The sequence below is a fragment of the Amphiura filiformis genome, chromosome 2, assembly GCF_039555335.1.
Source record: "Amphiura filiformis chromosome 2, Afil_fr2py, whole genome shotgun sequence".
Taxonomy (NCBI): Eukaryota; Metazoa; Echinodermata; class Ophiuroidea; order Amphilepidida; family Amphiuridae; genus Amphiura; species Amphiura filiformis.
In genome coordinates this window covers 82,082,129-82,095,106 of record NC_092629.1, presented here as the reverse complement: position 1 = coordinate 82,095,106, position 12,978 = coordinate 82,082,129, and the positions used below count along the sequence as shown (strand labels likewise).

The window sequence follows — 12,978 nt, the reverse complement described above, 5'->3', positions numbered from 1 at the left end:
CTTAGGCCCAAGGGCCCAAGGGCACCCCAAGGGCACCCTCACTCAAATATCTTTCTCAACTTCAAGGTGTAAAAAAGAGTTAATTAGAAATATAATTGGTTTTGTTTGGAAGCAGTGATTTAAAAACTCTGAAAAGTGCCCAAAGTTATCCTATTTTACGGTAGGCCTACTACTTGACATTAGAAAATAGTAAAACTAAATGTTTTGCAAAATGAAGACCTAATTTAAGCCGTTGGACCATTTTGGACCTATTATTTTGTAAAACTTATTTTAGTTTGAAAAATACAGCACCGGCCTAACAAAGTTACCGGGTAGGCCTATGTTCTATAAAGGAAGCGGACCTTAGTTCTAGGCCGGGGTTCTAGGCCTATAGGCCGGCCAAGAAATTTTAACCTTATAAAATTTGAACAGGCATAGGCCCTACTGACTTCTAATTCATTAATTAAGGGCCCGGGACTCATCACAAAGTTCTGAAAAGTGAAAAAGTGATATCCCTTTATGGTACTAAAAAATCATTTTCTTCGCTAAAGAACCTTTTTTATTTTCTACTTATAGAACCCTTGAAGGGTTCTTTTTCCGGGTTCTTTTTGAATAGCTTTGAATGGTTCAGCCTGAAACAAAAGCCCTACAATAGTAGGCCTACAAAGAACCATTTTCTTGGCTAAAGAACTTTTTTGGTCTACAAAGAACCCCACTGGTTTTCGATGGGGTTCTTTGTAATCTGCACCTGGACATAGGAGGGCCTACGGACTATAGGACCAAAATTTGGTAATTTTTCTGAAATTTGAACGATCATCACCAACTCGGCCATGATGCAGTCATGTCTACAGTAAAATTCATCTCGACCTTTGCAGGACTTAACCCCATTAAAAGCTATTAAACCAAGATAACACTCATTGAAACAGCTCAACTGATTAAATCGGATCTTCTCTGGCTGTGCACATGTGACTGTTTTCATGTGCGATATCGCAATAAAGTTTGCGTATTATAGCTTCAGTTGGGTAACCGATTATAAAGGAAACGAAAGGAAACAATGGTATGTGTACTTTTGTTCACGAAATGAGACAATGGCGTGCTTTTTGTAAACCAGCATTCTTGAAAATGAGCAACATAATGATTGTTGACTTAACACGGTTTGGAAATAATTTCTTCATATTTTTGGTGTTATCTGTCGTTTACATATCCTTCCTAAAACACAAAAGTACGACCCTCTCCAAACACCTAAATTAGCTAAAAATTTAGGACATGTTACAAAACTATATTGTCTAGAATTTTAGAAGAGTAGGCCTAGGCCTACTTTTAATATTGGCCGGTTATTTTTCACACAGCGACGTTAACTAGGCAATGTACTATTACCTATAACATTAACTAAAACACCAAAGTACGAATATTTCCAAACATCTAAATTAGCTAAAAATTTAGGACATGTTAAAAAACTATATTTTCTAGAACTTTAGAAGAGTACTTTTAATATTGGCCGGTTATTTTTCACACAGCGACGTTAACTAGTCATAACCCCATACTTTTAACGTAGGGCTATTTGTAGAGGTCACTCGTCAATGGGAAAGAGCGCTGTGTATTGTGTATAGGAAAACGGACAGTAACTGCAGTCATGGCAGTAGGCCTATGCCAAATATAATTTTTGTCTCAGCCTGCAGATAGCAAACCTGCTGTGGTCTGAGACCCTGACCCCTCACAGAAAATTTTAAAACAGCGCCCACCTTTTTTCCTGACCTCGTTTGTTACTATAAAACGTGTTTTAAATTGATTTATCAAGGTACAAATTTTCAGCATAATTTGGTGAAGCTTACAAAATACTGATTTAATCACTTGTAGAAAATATGACAAATTTACGTTTACTCTAACAATATACATATCTGGTTATTTTTCTCTAGCTCTTATTTTGTTATTTTAGGAAAGTTTTAGAAAAATAAATCTAGAAACTCTATGTTATTAAAAAAAAATTATCTTCCGCATCCACGTACACTGACGGACGGATTATCGGGGAAGCTGAAGCCGTAAAAAAGTGAAAGTTATACCTTTTATAATTGCAGCTGTCTTATATGACATAGGATTTATAGAAAAGTGGTAAGTAGGTATCTAACATATGTAGTTTGTTTTATTTGGTTCTCATTTGAGAAATGACTAGAGATACATGTTGCCGAATGACAGTGCAGTGCAACTTGTAATCAAAAGCACAGTCGCAGATGACTGCAGAATTCTGCTGCCACTAGCTGTGCGACACAGTGCGATTGTCACTGTGCAACTGCATTATATTTTAGTCCCGGATATTATTAACTTCTTCTTCTTCTTCTTCTTCTTGGTACGTGACGACGGACCTAGGTCCATGTGGAGCCACGGTGAGGGTAGCGTGGTCATAGACAGTTTGGGCTCTTTTGCCGGATGTGATCTAAAAGTTAGAACTGTCTTTGCCTTGCCTTTGCGGGGTCTAAAAAGTCAAAAGAGTTGATTGAGCTGCTGTTGATCATGTTGTCGGGTAGTTTTAGTTTACCATACTCGGCAGTGGGGTTTGACTCCCACCCTTTTTATTTTACCCCCACCCTTTTTATTGAGGCACCCTTTATACTGAAAATTCCTGACCCCCACGCTTTTTACTGAGGCACCCTTTATACTGAAAATTCTTGACCCCCACCACTTTTTGCTTTTTTCCGCTATTTGTAAACTGACAAAGTCGCACGCATAATTTGGTTCAAGTATCAAATACGCCGAATTCTGCACCTATTTCACATGTGCGAGTCCGATGTTTTCTCTCCAATAAGTTAATTGATACATTACGGCATGCGTGAACAATGCAAATTATATGTGAAAAACTACTACTGCACTGTAAAATAAGCATTTTAATGAATAACTGTACTTTTATGGTGTTCAAATGTTGTTCTTGTCATGAAACTTGACGACGCTGTGTTCAGCGACTATATCCTACTTCTTCCGTGCTGCTTCGCTCAATCAATTGTGCATTTAATTACGTCACTCATATACGATCAATGTAAAGAAAAAACACGTCATGGAAAATCGGACATTTGCATATGACGTAGGTGTTTTGGCAGCGCTTCCGGGGGAAGGATATTGTGTACATTGCACTGGATTCACGTAAACAAGCGCGAGCCTGCATCAAATGGAATTTTATCTTGCGACATAGTGTGCAAGTTTTGGTGATTTTTCTTGGAACTATGATTATTTTATCATTCAATAAAAATATACTGTAAGTTGGAAGAAGCCCCACGCTTTTTATTTTAATCCCACGCTTTATATCAGTCCACGCTTTTTACCCAAAAAGTTTAAACCCCCACGCTTTCACCAATTTTCAGAATTTCGAACCGGCACGCATTATAAAGCGTGGACTGCCGAGTGTGTTTACATGTATTAGTGAGAAATATCCTGCACCATCGTGTCCTCTATCATATGAGTTAGGTAAAAAAACACCAAACCCCTTGGATCAATCAAAGAATCAAAAGACTTTTAAGAAGAAAACAGAGAGCCTATAACAAAGCTCGTAAGTCAAACCTCCCCGAGGATTGGAATAACTTTAAGCAGCAGCGGAAATTTGTCCAAAAGGAAACCAAGAAGGCCTATTGGAATTATGTCAAATTAACATGCTTGGATTCCTCCAAACAGTTTTGGTGTTTCATTAACAGAATGAAAAAGGAGGATGTTGGTATTGCAGCATTGAGGAGTGAGGGGAAGTTGGTCTCAGAAAACAAAATGAAAGCGGAAATTTTAAATAACCAATTTCAGTCCGTTTTTACTCACGAGCAACCCTTAGATGCTACTCACTCGCTCCACATGCAGTATCCCAGCATCTCCGACATTAGGCCCTACTGTCACCGCACCTGGTGTTCTAAAACTCCTTCAGGAGCTTAAGGAAAACAAAGCTCCAGGTCCTGACGAGATCACAGGCAAAGTTCTTAAGTTAGCGGCCGTCGAGATTACTCCGGCGCTTGTCACCATATTCCAATCCTCCCTAGATCAAGGTACACCACCAGATGACTGGTTGTTAGCCAATGTGTCTCCAATATATAAAAAAGGGGACAAAACTTGTCCGGCGAATTACCGTCCGGTGTCCTTAACTTGCATAGTGTGCAAAATGTTTGAACATACACTGCACACTCATATCATGTCTCATCTTGACAACTTTAATGTATTAACTGATAAACAACACGGGTTCAGAGCACGCCACTCGTGCGAAACCCAGTTGGTACAAACGGTCCATGACCTTGCACATTCGTTGGAAAATAAACAACAAACTGACCTCATTGTGATGGATTTCTCAAAAGCCTTTGACACGGTTCCGCATCAAAGACTTTTGAGAAAACTATCACAATGTGGTATCACAGGAAACATACACGCATGGCTCGATAAATTTCTAACCCAAAGAAAGCAAAGAGTAGTAGTGAAAGGTGAGAACTCAAACTGGGTGAATGTGCTCTCTGGAGTTCCGCAAGGGACGGTTTTAGGACCGCTTTTATTTCTGATTTATTTGACGATCTGCCAAATAATCTAACGTCCTCTATTCGTCTCTTTGCGGACGACTGTGTTGTATACAGAAACATTACTTGTAAGGCTGATGCTCAAAAGCTGCAAAATGATATGCTAATGCTGGACAGGTGGCAACATACCTGGCAGATGGCATTCAATGCCGATAAGTGTTTCTTGCTACGCATTACACATTCTCGTAACCCAATACTTACTGATTACACAATTGGTAACAACAAATTACAACAAGCTCAGAGTCACAACTATCTGGGTGTAGAATTAACGCATGATTTAAAATGGAACACACACATAAATAACATAACCGCCAAAGCCAACAGGCAGCTTGGCTTCATAAAAAGAAATCTACTATCATGTCCGCAAGAGCTTAAAGCCCTTGCTTACACAACGTTAGTCAGACCACTTTTGGAGTACTCCTCCTCAGTTTGGGACACAAACAATGGGGAACTTATCAAAAAAGTTGAATCAACCCAAAGAAGAGCGGCAAGATTTGTGAAACGAGATTATAGCCGATACAGTAGTCCCACCGACATGTTGACATCCCTTGGATGGGATAAGCTGCAACTCAGAAGGAGAGTTAACAGAGTTTCACTAATGCACAAGATCACATATCGTCAGGCAGCCATTCCAGAGCAACTGTACCTGCAGCCGGTTAAACGCCTTACCCATAACACAAACAACAAAGCATACCAAAGACCGTCAGGGAGGAAGTATTGCTGGGTCTATTCTTTCTTCCCAAACACAATAAGAGACTGGAATTTAATACCACAGAACATTGTCAACATTGAAGAAAATAAGCAATTCAAACAAGAGATCCTGAAACACTATCAACAGCAAAGTTAAACATCTACGCATCGCATCGCGCACTAATCCCTCCTCGCCTGGTTACGAGTGTAGCGTTGGGGAGTAATTAAGCAGAAGCAGAAGGTATGCTAGGTGAATTCAAATTTGCCATCAAACTGCATCATTTTACATATCAAATTAAAGCCCTTGAGTAAAGAAAGCCAAAGCTGAAAACATTTTTGTCATAGCACTTTCCGTAACAAAGTTACATCTTGTCAAAGATTGACTTTCATCAAAAAGATTCTGCTAGCAAAATTCCCAAAACGGCATTTAGGGGTGTTTCTAGATCTTAGTCTCATGGCGATAGCAGCTTTTTTAATGGAACTGCTATCAAAATCCTCTAAAATTCCATGTGCGACTTGATTATCACCATAAAAAATCATATATTTGGGTCAAGTGAAGTATAGAAAACATATTTATGTAGGTTTCCTTCACCAACCTATTCTTGAAAAAAATTCGAATTTCTATGTAAATATGCATTGTGTTTGGGCCCTGGTCTCGGCGAATTTCGCTGACTAGCAAATGTGTTAACTAAGGTTTGCCTGGGATACCTAAATGAGTGTCTGTCTCGCTGCAATGGGAATTTGTTATATTTCCGGTGTGGTTGGTTGCATGTCATAAGTTGGGTATGCAAAAAGGGTGGGGGGATTACACTTTTCTGAAAATTGCGATACAAATTTGATTGGCTTTCCGTAACCCCATATCCTACAGCAGTGGTTTTTATATCCTTCATTAATATATCTCGTTCATTAATTGGTTAAAAACGAGTATCATGTAACAAAAAATAGTTTTGCTATTTTGCAAAGCAGTTAAAAAGCCGACTCAAAGTGCTATTTCCCGGGATATATTTTTTGCTATACTCCCTCTGAGCGCCAGTATGACCTCATAGCTGGCGTCGCAGTTCCTAGCGGTCGGTGCAACTTCGCCACATACGCGGGATATCGCTGCCGGTTCTGGGGTATTAATGTGTAGCAAGTCGTGTTGTCTTGCGAAGTACACAAGCAGCAGCACAGAAGTGCAGCTAAAATCTGGCAGTTTAATGACATAATCTGAGTTACATCAGGAACAATATCTTAATATTGACGGCGAAATAACAGAGAACATGGTTACTCGTTTCACGGCGGTATTGTAGAGGTTAAATCATTACAACGGTAAGCTTTATAGCCACTCAATTGTGTGCGTGCTTTGTGCATGTAGGCCTACGTGTATTCAATCAAAACAAAGCACGGCAAGCCTAGCCTAGCCTTGATTATGCTAGGGCTTAGCCTACATTTATGCCTAGGCCTATGTCTATGATAAAGGCCTTTCTATTATTTAACCAATTAATGAACAAAGAATATATTAATGAAGGATATAAAACAAATATTTACTGCTCTAAATTGGGATCTGGTGGAATCTATTGGTCCCCTCGGTGAACTGGAGACCGTGAGCCTACTATTTCCCTCGACCTGGCGGTCTCGGGAAATAGTAGGCTCACGGTCTCCAGTTCACCTCGGGGACCAATAGATTCCACCAGATCCCTCATGAGCAGTAAATATTTGTATAATACCTCATTTTAAGCCTAATTTTATACTCTTTCAGTCTACTGAAGCATATAGTTATGGCCATGCGTCGTGAACTCGCCGACTTTGCGTCACAACTTGATTTTTCTGTCACGATGCACCTTTTTTGGTATAAATTGTCATATCTGAAAATCTATACACCCTATGATAGTAAAAGTATACATTTTTGGAAAGCTATTGGTCCAAAGAATCTACAAATGGAATCAGAATTAGTGTAGGGTATATGTGAAAAGAAATAATGTAAAAAATGCAAGCCCGTTTTATATTTTTGACGAAGCTTACTTGGGGTACTGGTTTTCATTCATGTGTACCCCTCCATCAATTCTTAATGCAGTTTTGAAAAGTTCAGACCATTATCTTTCTGATGATATAAGGCTTTATGATAGTAAACCAATGTGTATTTCAGAAAATGGCTGGTGGTATTTTATACCGATTCAACCCATCAGTCTAGTACATTTTGAAAAATATTTTCTTAGGGTAACACCCTACACTAATTTCAAGTGCATTTTTGGATTCCTTGAGCCAAGAGCTTTCCAAAAATGTATACTTTTGCTATCCTAGGGGGTATACTTTTAAAAATACAGCGATGGTAATCTCTAGCAGTATATTGCGCTTGAAAATTTGGGTTTACTGTGTAGAGAATAGGGACGAATTTGTATGTCATGTGACTTACCTGTGACTACCAGTCCTCTCATTTTCTTTTAAGAAAGTTAAGGTATTTAAATGTTTACATGGACAACTAAGCTATCTTTTGATACCAAATTTATAGTAATAAGGACACATTTGAAGTACATAATGAACAATTTTACAATTGTGTGCACTTAAAATACAAACTACCGGTACCCATAGAGTTTGTACATGAGTGCACCGCTGCCACATGCACCGCTGCCACCACCACCCCTGACTTGGTCAATTGGATTGGGTGCCATTCTGCCAATATTCAAGATATCTTAATGAAACTATCCATAGTTACTAATCAATATCTTAGCCTTCATTTGATACCAAATATACTGTCATACCTATATTTCTTCCAAAGATACACTCAAAAAACAAAATGATCACAGTGAAAAGTGTGATGCCACCACCCTTTTTGGGTGTTGAGTTGAAAACGCATGGCCTTATACATTATTCAGTAAAAAAATCACATCAGTTGAAATGAAAAATGCCAGGGGTGGAGGAGCAGGCGGATGTGGAGTAGGCGGATGCGGGAGTGTGCAATAGGGCCTATGTGAAAATTCACATGTCAGCATGTCAAAACTACTGGTTATTTTTTCAAATCCAGTGAGGGTATGATGTACCCGGTATTGAAAGCTTTGAATGTTGAATTTGTACACCTAAAACAATTACTGACTACTTAAGGTGGTACTACACCCCCTGATAAAATTTGTGACTAATTTTGCATTTTTCTCAACTAAGTAACTGGTAACAAAAATTATGTATATATTATAGGGGCACGGAATCCAATTACTTCACTGAAATTTCAGTGATTCAAGACAAGGGGTTCATTATATGTAAAAGAAATGAGGTACATTCTAGCGGTACCTCTTTTCTTATCAAAAAATAACGTACCGCTTGTCTTGAGTCACTGACATTCCAATGTAGTAACTGGATCCCTTACCCCTATAATATATATATAAACTTTTGTTACCAGTGTGATATTATTTTTGAGAAAAATGCAAAAATATTCACAAATTTATCAAGGGGTGTAGTACCACCTTAAAGGGTTATATGTTCCATTTTTTTCATTTTTAATGAAACCCTAGTTGAATTTCAGTATTTTTAGCAATATGCTAATGTACATTTCTCTTCTTGATATTCATTTCCTCAACAATAGAATAACCATCTCGCTAATTACTCGTAAAAAGGTCATTGACCTCCACAATGTAATTAAGAGTAGTATTGCGTACCAATCAAAGAAAATCAAAAATAGTTGGCAGACTTCAAAAAATGGAATTTCTTCTTACTTTATATCAGGATGCAACTTTGGTCAAAGTCTACAAAAATCAAAATTATTTCATCACTGCACCTTCGTTACCATAGCAACGGCCAAAACATCAAAATGACCGGTTTTAGACTATTTCGGCACTTTTACAAGGCTAAAAAAATAACAAGTTTCAGGATTCACCATATAAAGGAAAAATATAAGTAAACCTTGAGAGTTCCACGACATAATTGGCAACATCTAAGCTTTCTAAAAATACAGTTGTTTTAACAAACAGTCTGTCCTACTTGGGATATTCCATTGTTTCAAATAGGGTGTTTTTCGTAATTTTGACTTTCTGAAATATAGCAATATTCAATGAGCTGTAACCCCCAAAGTGGTGCTTTTTATATGTTATATTTTTCAGTGTGGCTGGACTAGATAGTACTGTACCCAAATAAATAAAAAAAAGTTCTGGTAATTTTAATATAGACAAACAGTGTTGCCATAAAGTTAGGTATTTTTCCATAAAATAAGAGTTAGACCAGGTTAAAAATGTTACCACACATGAAAGGAAACATTCTCACATAGTTTTTCTGGACCAGTTTTTCATGAGCAACAAGAATTTATGAGGTAAAAATAAAAACCATGTATCATGAGAACTTCCTGTGAGGGCGCTTTATTCAAAATGGCTGCCAAAATCCAATGAAAAGCTACTATACGTTTAAAAAGGTCGCATTAATTAAAAGATAAAAGTGACTAGATTTCGGATTTGTATTGATGAAAGTAATGTATAACTATGTCAAGGTATTAATAGAATGGTACCAACAGGTCACAGTTGGGAACGCTTTTCAAAATGGCCGCCAAAATCCAATGAAAAGCATATATATGGTTAAAATAGTCACTTATGAGGTATGATTGCAGTGGCGTAACGTCATAGGGGCACAGGGTTACATGGCCCCCAATCGATCTGAATTTTAAGAATCCCAAAAAACGGACTGCCACCCATATTGGTTGGTGCCCTCTCCCATATGATAACTGGTGCTACGCCACTGTATATGCTTGACCAAATTTTGGTTAAGCATTGATAGCAGTAATGTAAATATACGTCAAGATATTAATAGGAAGGTGCCAGGAGGTCACAGCTGAGGGCACTTTTCAAAATGTCGGACCAACATAGTACACCGTTAAACTTAAAAAGAGGTATAATTGACCAGATCTTGAATTAATTTTGATCCCAGTACAGTAAAATTAAGTCAATGTAATAATAGGAAGATACCGGGGGTCACAGTTAAGTTGAGGTTGCCTTTCAAAATGGCCACCAAAAAGAGCTGCATGATATCAGCCACAAAGCCACAGATAAAAGTGTTAAGAAAGAAAGTTGTCTTTGATAAGAGAATGTAATAGTTGTCTTTGATGAATCATTCAATAGTTGTCTTTGATCATTGTCACCTCTAAGCAAGTGTTTCAGAGTGCTATATAGCGAGCTACAAAGTGCTATATAGCGAGTCAAGATGGCTAATATGATCACCAAATCTCCAAAATAACCACCAGAGAATTGTCCCTATGTATTGACTATTGACAAAGAGCAGGATATTTACTTCATACTCTTCTTGGTTTCACTGAATTCTTTTATTGTGTGTTTATCTTCGAGATCACTCACATCGATATCACTACATTAAGAAAATTATTCTTCATTATCTAGCCTATCTGAAATCAAAGCGGCATATAGGTCATATATATCTTCTTTTGTGAAAACGTTGCATTCTCTGAAAAGAAGATAACTGCACTTTGAGTCTGCTAAAACCTTTTCCTTCTTTGACACCAATAGACTGCTTTGTTCTCGATGTTGGTAAAGAAACTGTTGAAATCACAAGACAACTGTGATTACCTGGCGATAACTTTGGATGTCATTATTGTCATACCTCTTGTTTGTCTCTCAACATACTTGATGCTTTATGTCAAGGAAAAATGCAACAATGATCAATTGTCTTGCATATAGGCCTACTGGCAAAAGCGAAATCCTCATACATGACTGGTAGGTGTAAATGTCCTGACTAAAGTCATCGGGTCAACGGCACATGCAATGCCAGTTGCCTCTGCTGTAACTTCAAGAAGCAAAGTTAAAAAGTGACACACTGGCCTATTCAAAACAACACGGACTAGACATCTGGTTTGAGAGTGGTAAATGGCTAATTTGTGTGTGCCTTTGATTTAAAAAGAAAAGGAACAAAAGAAAACTGAAACAAAAGAGCTGACAAAAATACAAGTTATGAAAAGTACAGAGAAGTAAAAACTGAAATAAATATTGCTATCGGTAACAAAGCGTTATTTTAAAAAAGGGGTCATTGGGTACAAACAAAATAAAAAAGGGGTCATTGGGTATAATATTTTGAAAAAAGGGGGTCATTGAGTATAAGATTTCAAAAAATGGGTCATCGGGTAGAAATTTTGAAAAAAATGGAGCAAAATTTGAAAGTTTTGACATTATTTTGTTGCATTTTGATGAAGGGGGGTCATCAGGTATGACTTTAAAAAAAGGGGGTCATCGGGTATTAGTCGACTTTAAAAGAGGGTTGACAGGCACATACCGTCGCTTCCAAAGTTGAGTGGCCCCCTGGGGTAAGGATACTTTCTTAGTGCTGTATATTTAGTTAATATGTTGCCCTTCGTGAACATAAATTATTCCTGTGGACATTTTAGTGGTCATCTTGACTTGGTGACTCGTTCTTTTGCACCCTCAAAACGATAACTTAGAGGTGACAATGATTGAAGACTACGATTACATCAAAGACAACTATTTCAATGTTTCAAATAATTTTTTCAGTAACATTATCTGAGGCTTTGTGGCTGATTATACTGTACTTTGATAAATATTAATCCAAATTCAGTTAAATTATGCCTCTTAAGTGACGGTGTACCATATATATGGATTTGGCAGCCATTTTGAAAAGCGTCCTCAACTGTGACCTCCTGGTAGCTACCTATTGAAATCTTAATTTAGCGTTACATTACTGACATCAATACTTAAACCAAAATCTGGTCAATTATACCTCATTATTGACTATGGTAACCGTATAATGCTTTTCTTTGAATTTTGGTGGCCATTTTGAAAAGCGTCCCCATCTGTGACCTCCTGGTACCTTCTTATTAATATACCGACTTATTTATACATTACTTTCATTAATACAAATCCATAATCTAACAAAGCGCCCTCACAGGAAAGTTTTCAGGATACAGGATTTTTACCTTATACATTCTTGTTCCTCAGTTTCTCCTTTCATGTGTGGGACCTAGCTCATTTTTAACCTGGTCTATTTGGCCATTTTTCAGCATAGCTGTATGATAGGTAATAACAAGATGAGCAACAGCTTCACTGAGAGACTTTTTTTCTGGCAACACTGTCATTAAAATATTATCAAATCGTGTCTCACTTTACGGTGTATTGATGCCAATTTCTTTTGGTACATTATCAACCCTAATCAGGATTTTCAGTGAAAGTAAATGCTCAAAATCCATATTTTTCCACACTACCTTATAATGTCAACAATCCTAAAAAGTTCAAAGTTTCTGGCAACACTGCTCTCCAGTAAAACAATTACCAGAACTTTTTTTCTATAGATAGGTAGACCAATACCTTATCTACCTACCCTGCAAAAAATAATTTTAAAAAAGCACCACTTTGGAGGTTACGTCATTTTTAAAAAGATCATTTTTTTCATAATTAAATTAATGAAAAACACCCCTATTTTACAAAATGGTATCTACCATATTGAAATAATTAATTGTTTTGTTTCCTTCATTTTTGGAAAGGACAAGGATGGATACTTCATTGTATGGGAGAAGATTATTTTAATTCATGTTCTTCATACAGAAATATGACCTAATATTTAAGCATTTTTCCAGTTGTGAAAAGGGTAAAAATAGTGAAAATTGGGTCAATTCATATTTTGGCCGTTACCATGGTAACCATAGATGAAGAGGTAAAATTTTAACCAAATTTATACATGTTGACTCAATGTCTAACCATGTGCAATGTATAAAGAAAATCGATTTTTTGAAGTCTGCCACCACATCTTTGATTTTTATACACAAGGTCTCTTAACATACGTACAATTATTTTAAATAGTTCATTTAAGG

At 37.3% G+C, this 12,978-nt stretch overlaps 2 protein-coding genes across 3 annotated transcripts in view; both read left to right on the top strand.

The window, feature by feature from the left end:
* The first annotated feature begins 1,977 nt into the window (after window positions 1-1,977).
* Window positions 1,978-12,978, top strand: part of LOC140146699 (protein-tyrosine sulfotransferase 1-like) — a 200,790-nt gene continuing 189,789 nt past the window's right edge. For both annotated transcript variants that reach the window (XM_072168572.1, XM_072168571.1), the window contains exon 1: window positions 1,978-2,088. The gene's annotated coding sequence lies outside the window, so the exon portion shown is untranslated. The remainder of the gene's footprint in view (window positions 2,089-12,978) is intronic.
* Window positions 3,785-5,355, top strand: LOC140143965 (uncharacterized). Its single transcript, XM_072165800.1, has 2 exons — window positions 3,785-4,014; window positions 4,566-5,355. Exons 1-2 carry the CDS (start codon window positions 3,785-3,787, stop codon window positions 5,353-5,355), a joined length of 1,020 nt encoding a protein of 339 aa, XP_072021901.1.

Bases quoted from the DNA above. Each gene is read 5' to 3' on its own strand.
- LOC140143965 (XM_072165800.1), top strand. From the start codon at position 3,785: ATGCTACTCACTCGCTCCACATGCAGTATCCCAGCATCTCCGACATTA. The intron at 4,015-4,565 runs GTTAGCCAATGT...TGTTGTATACAG, and splicing joins ACACCACCAGATGACTGGTT to AAACATTACTTGTAAGGCTG.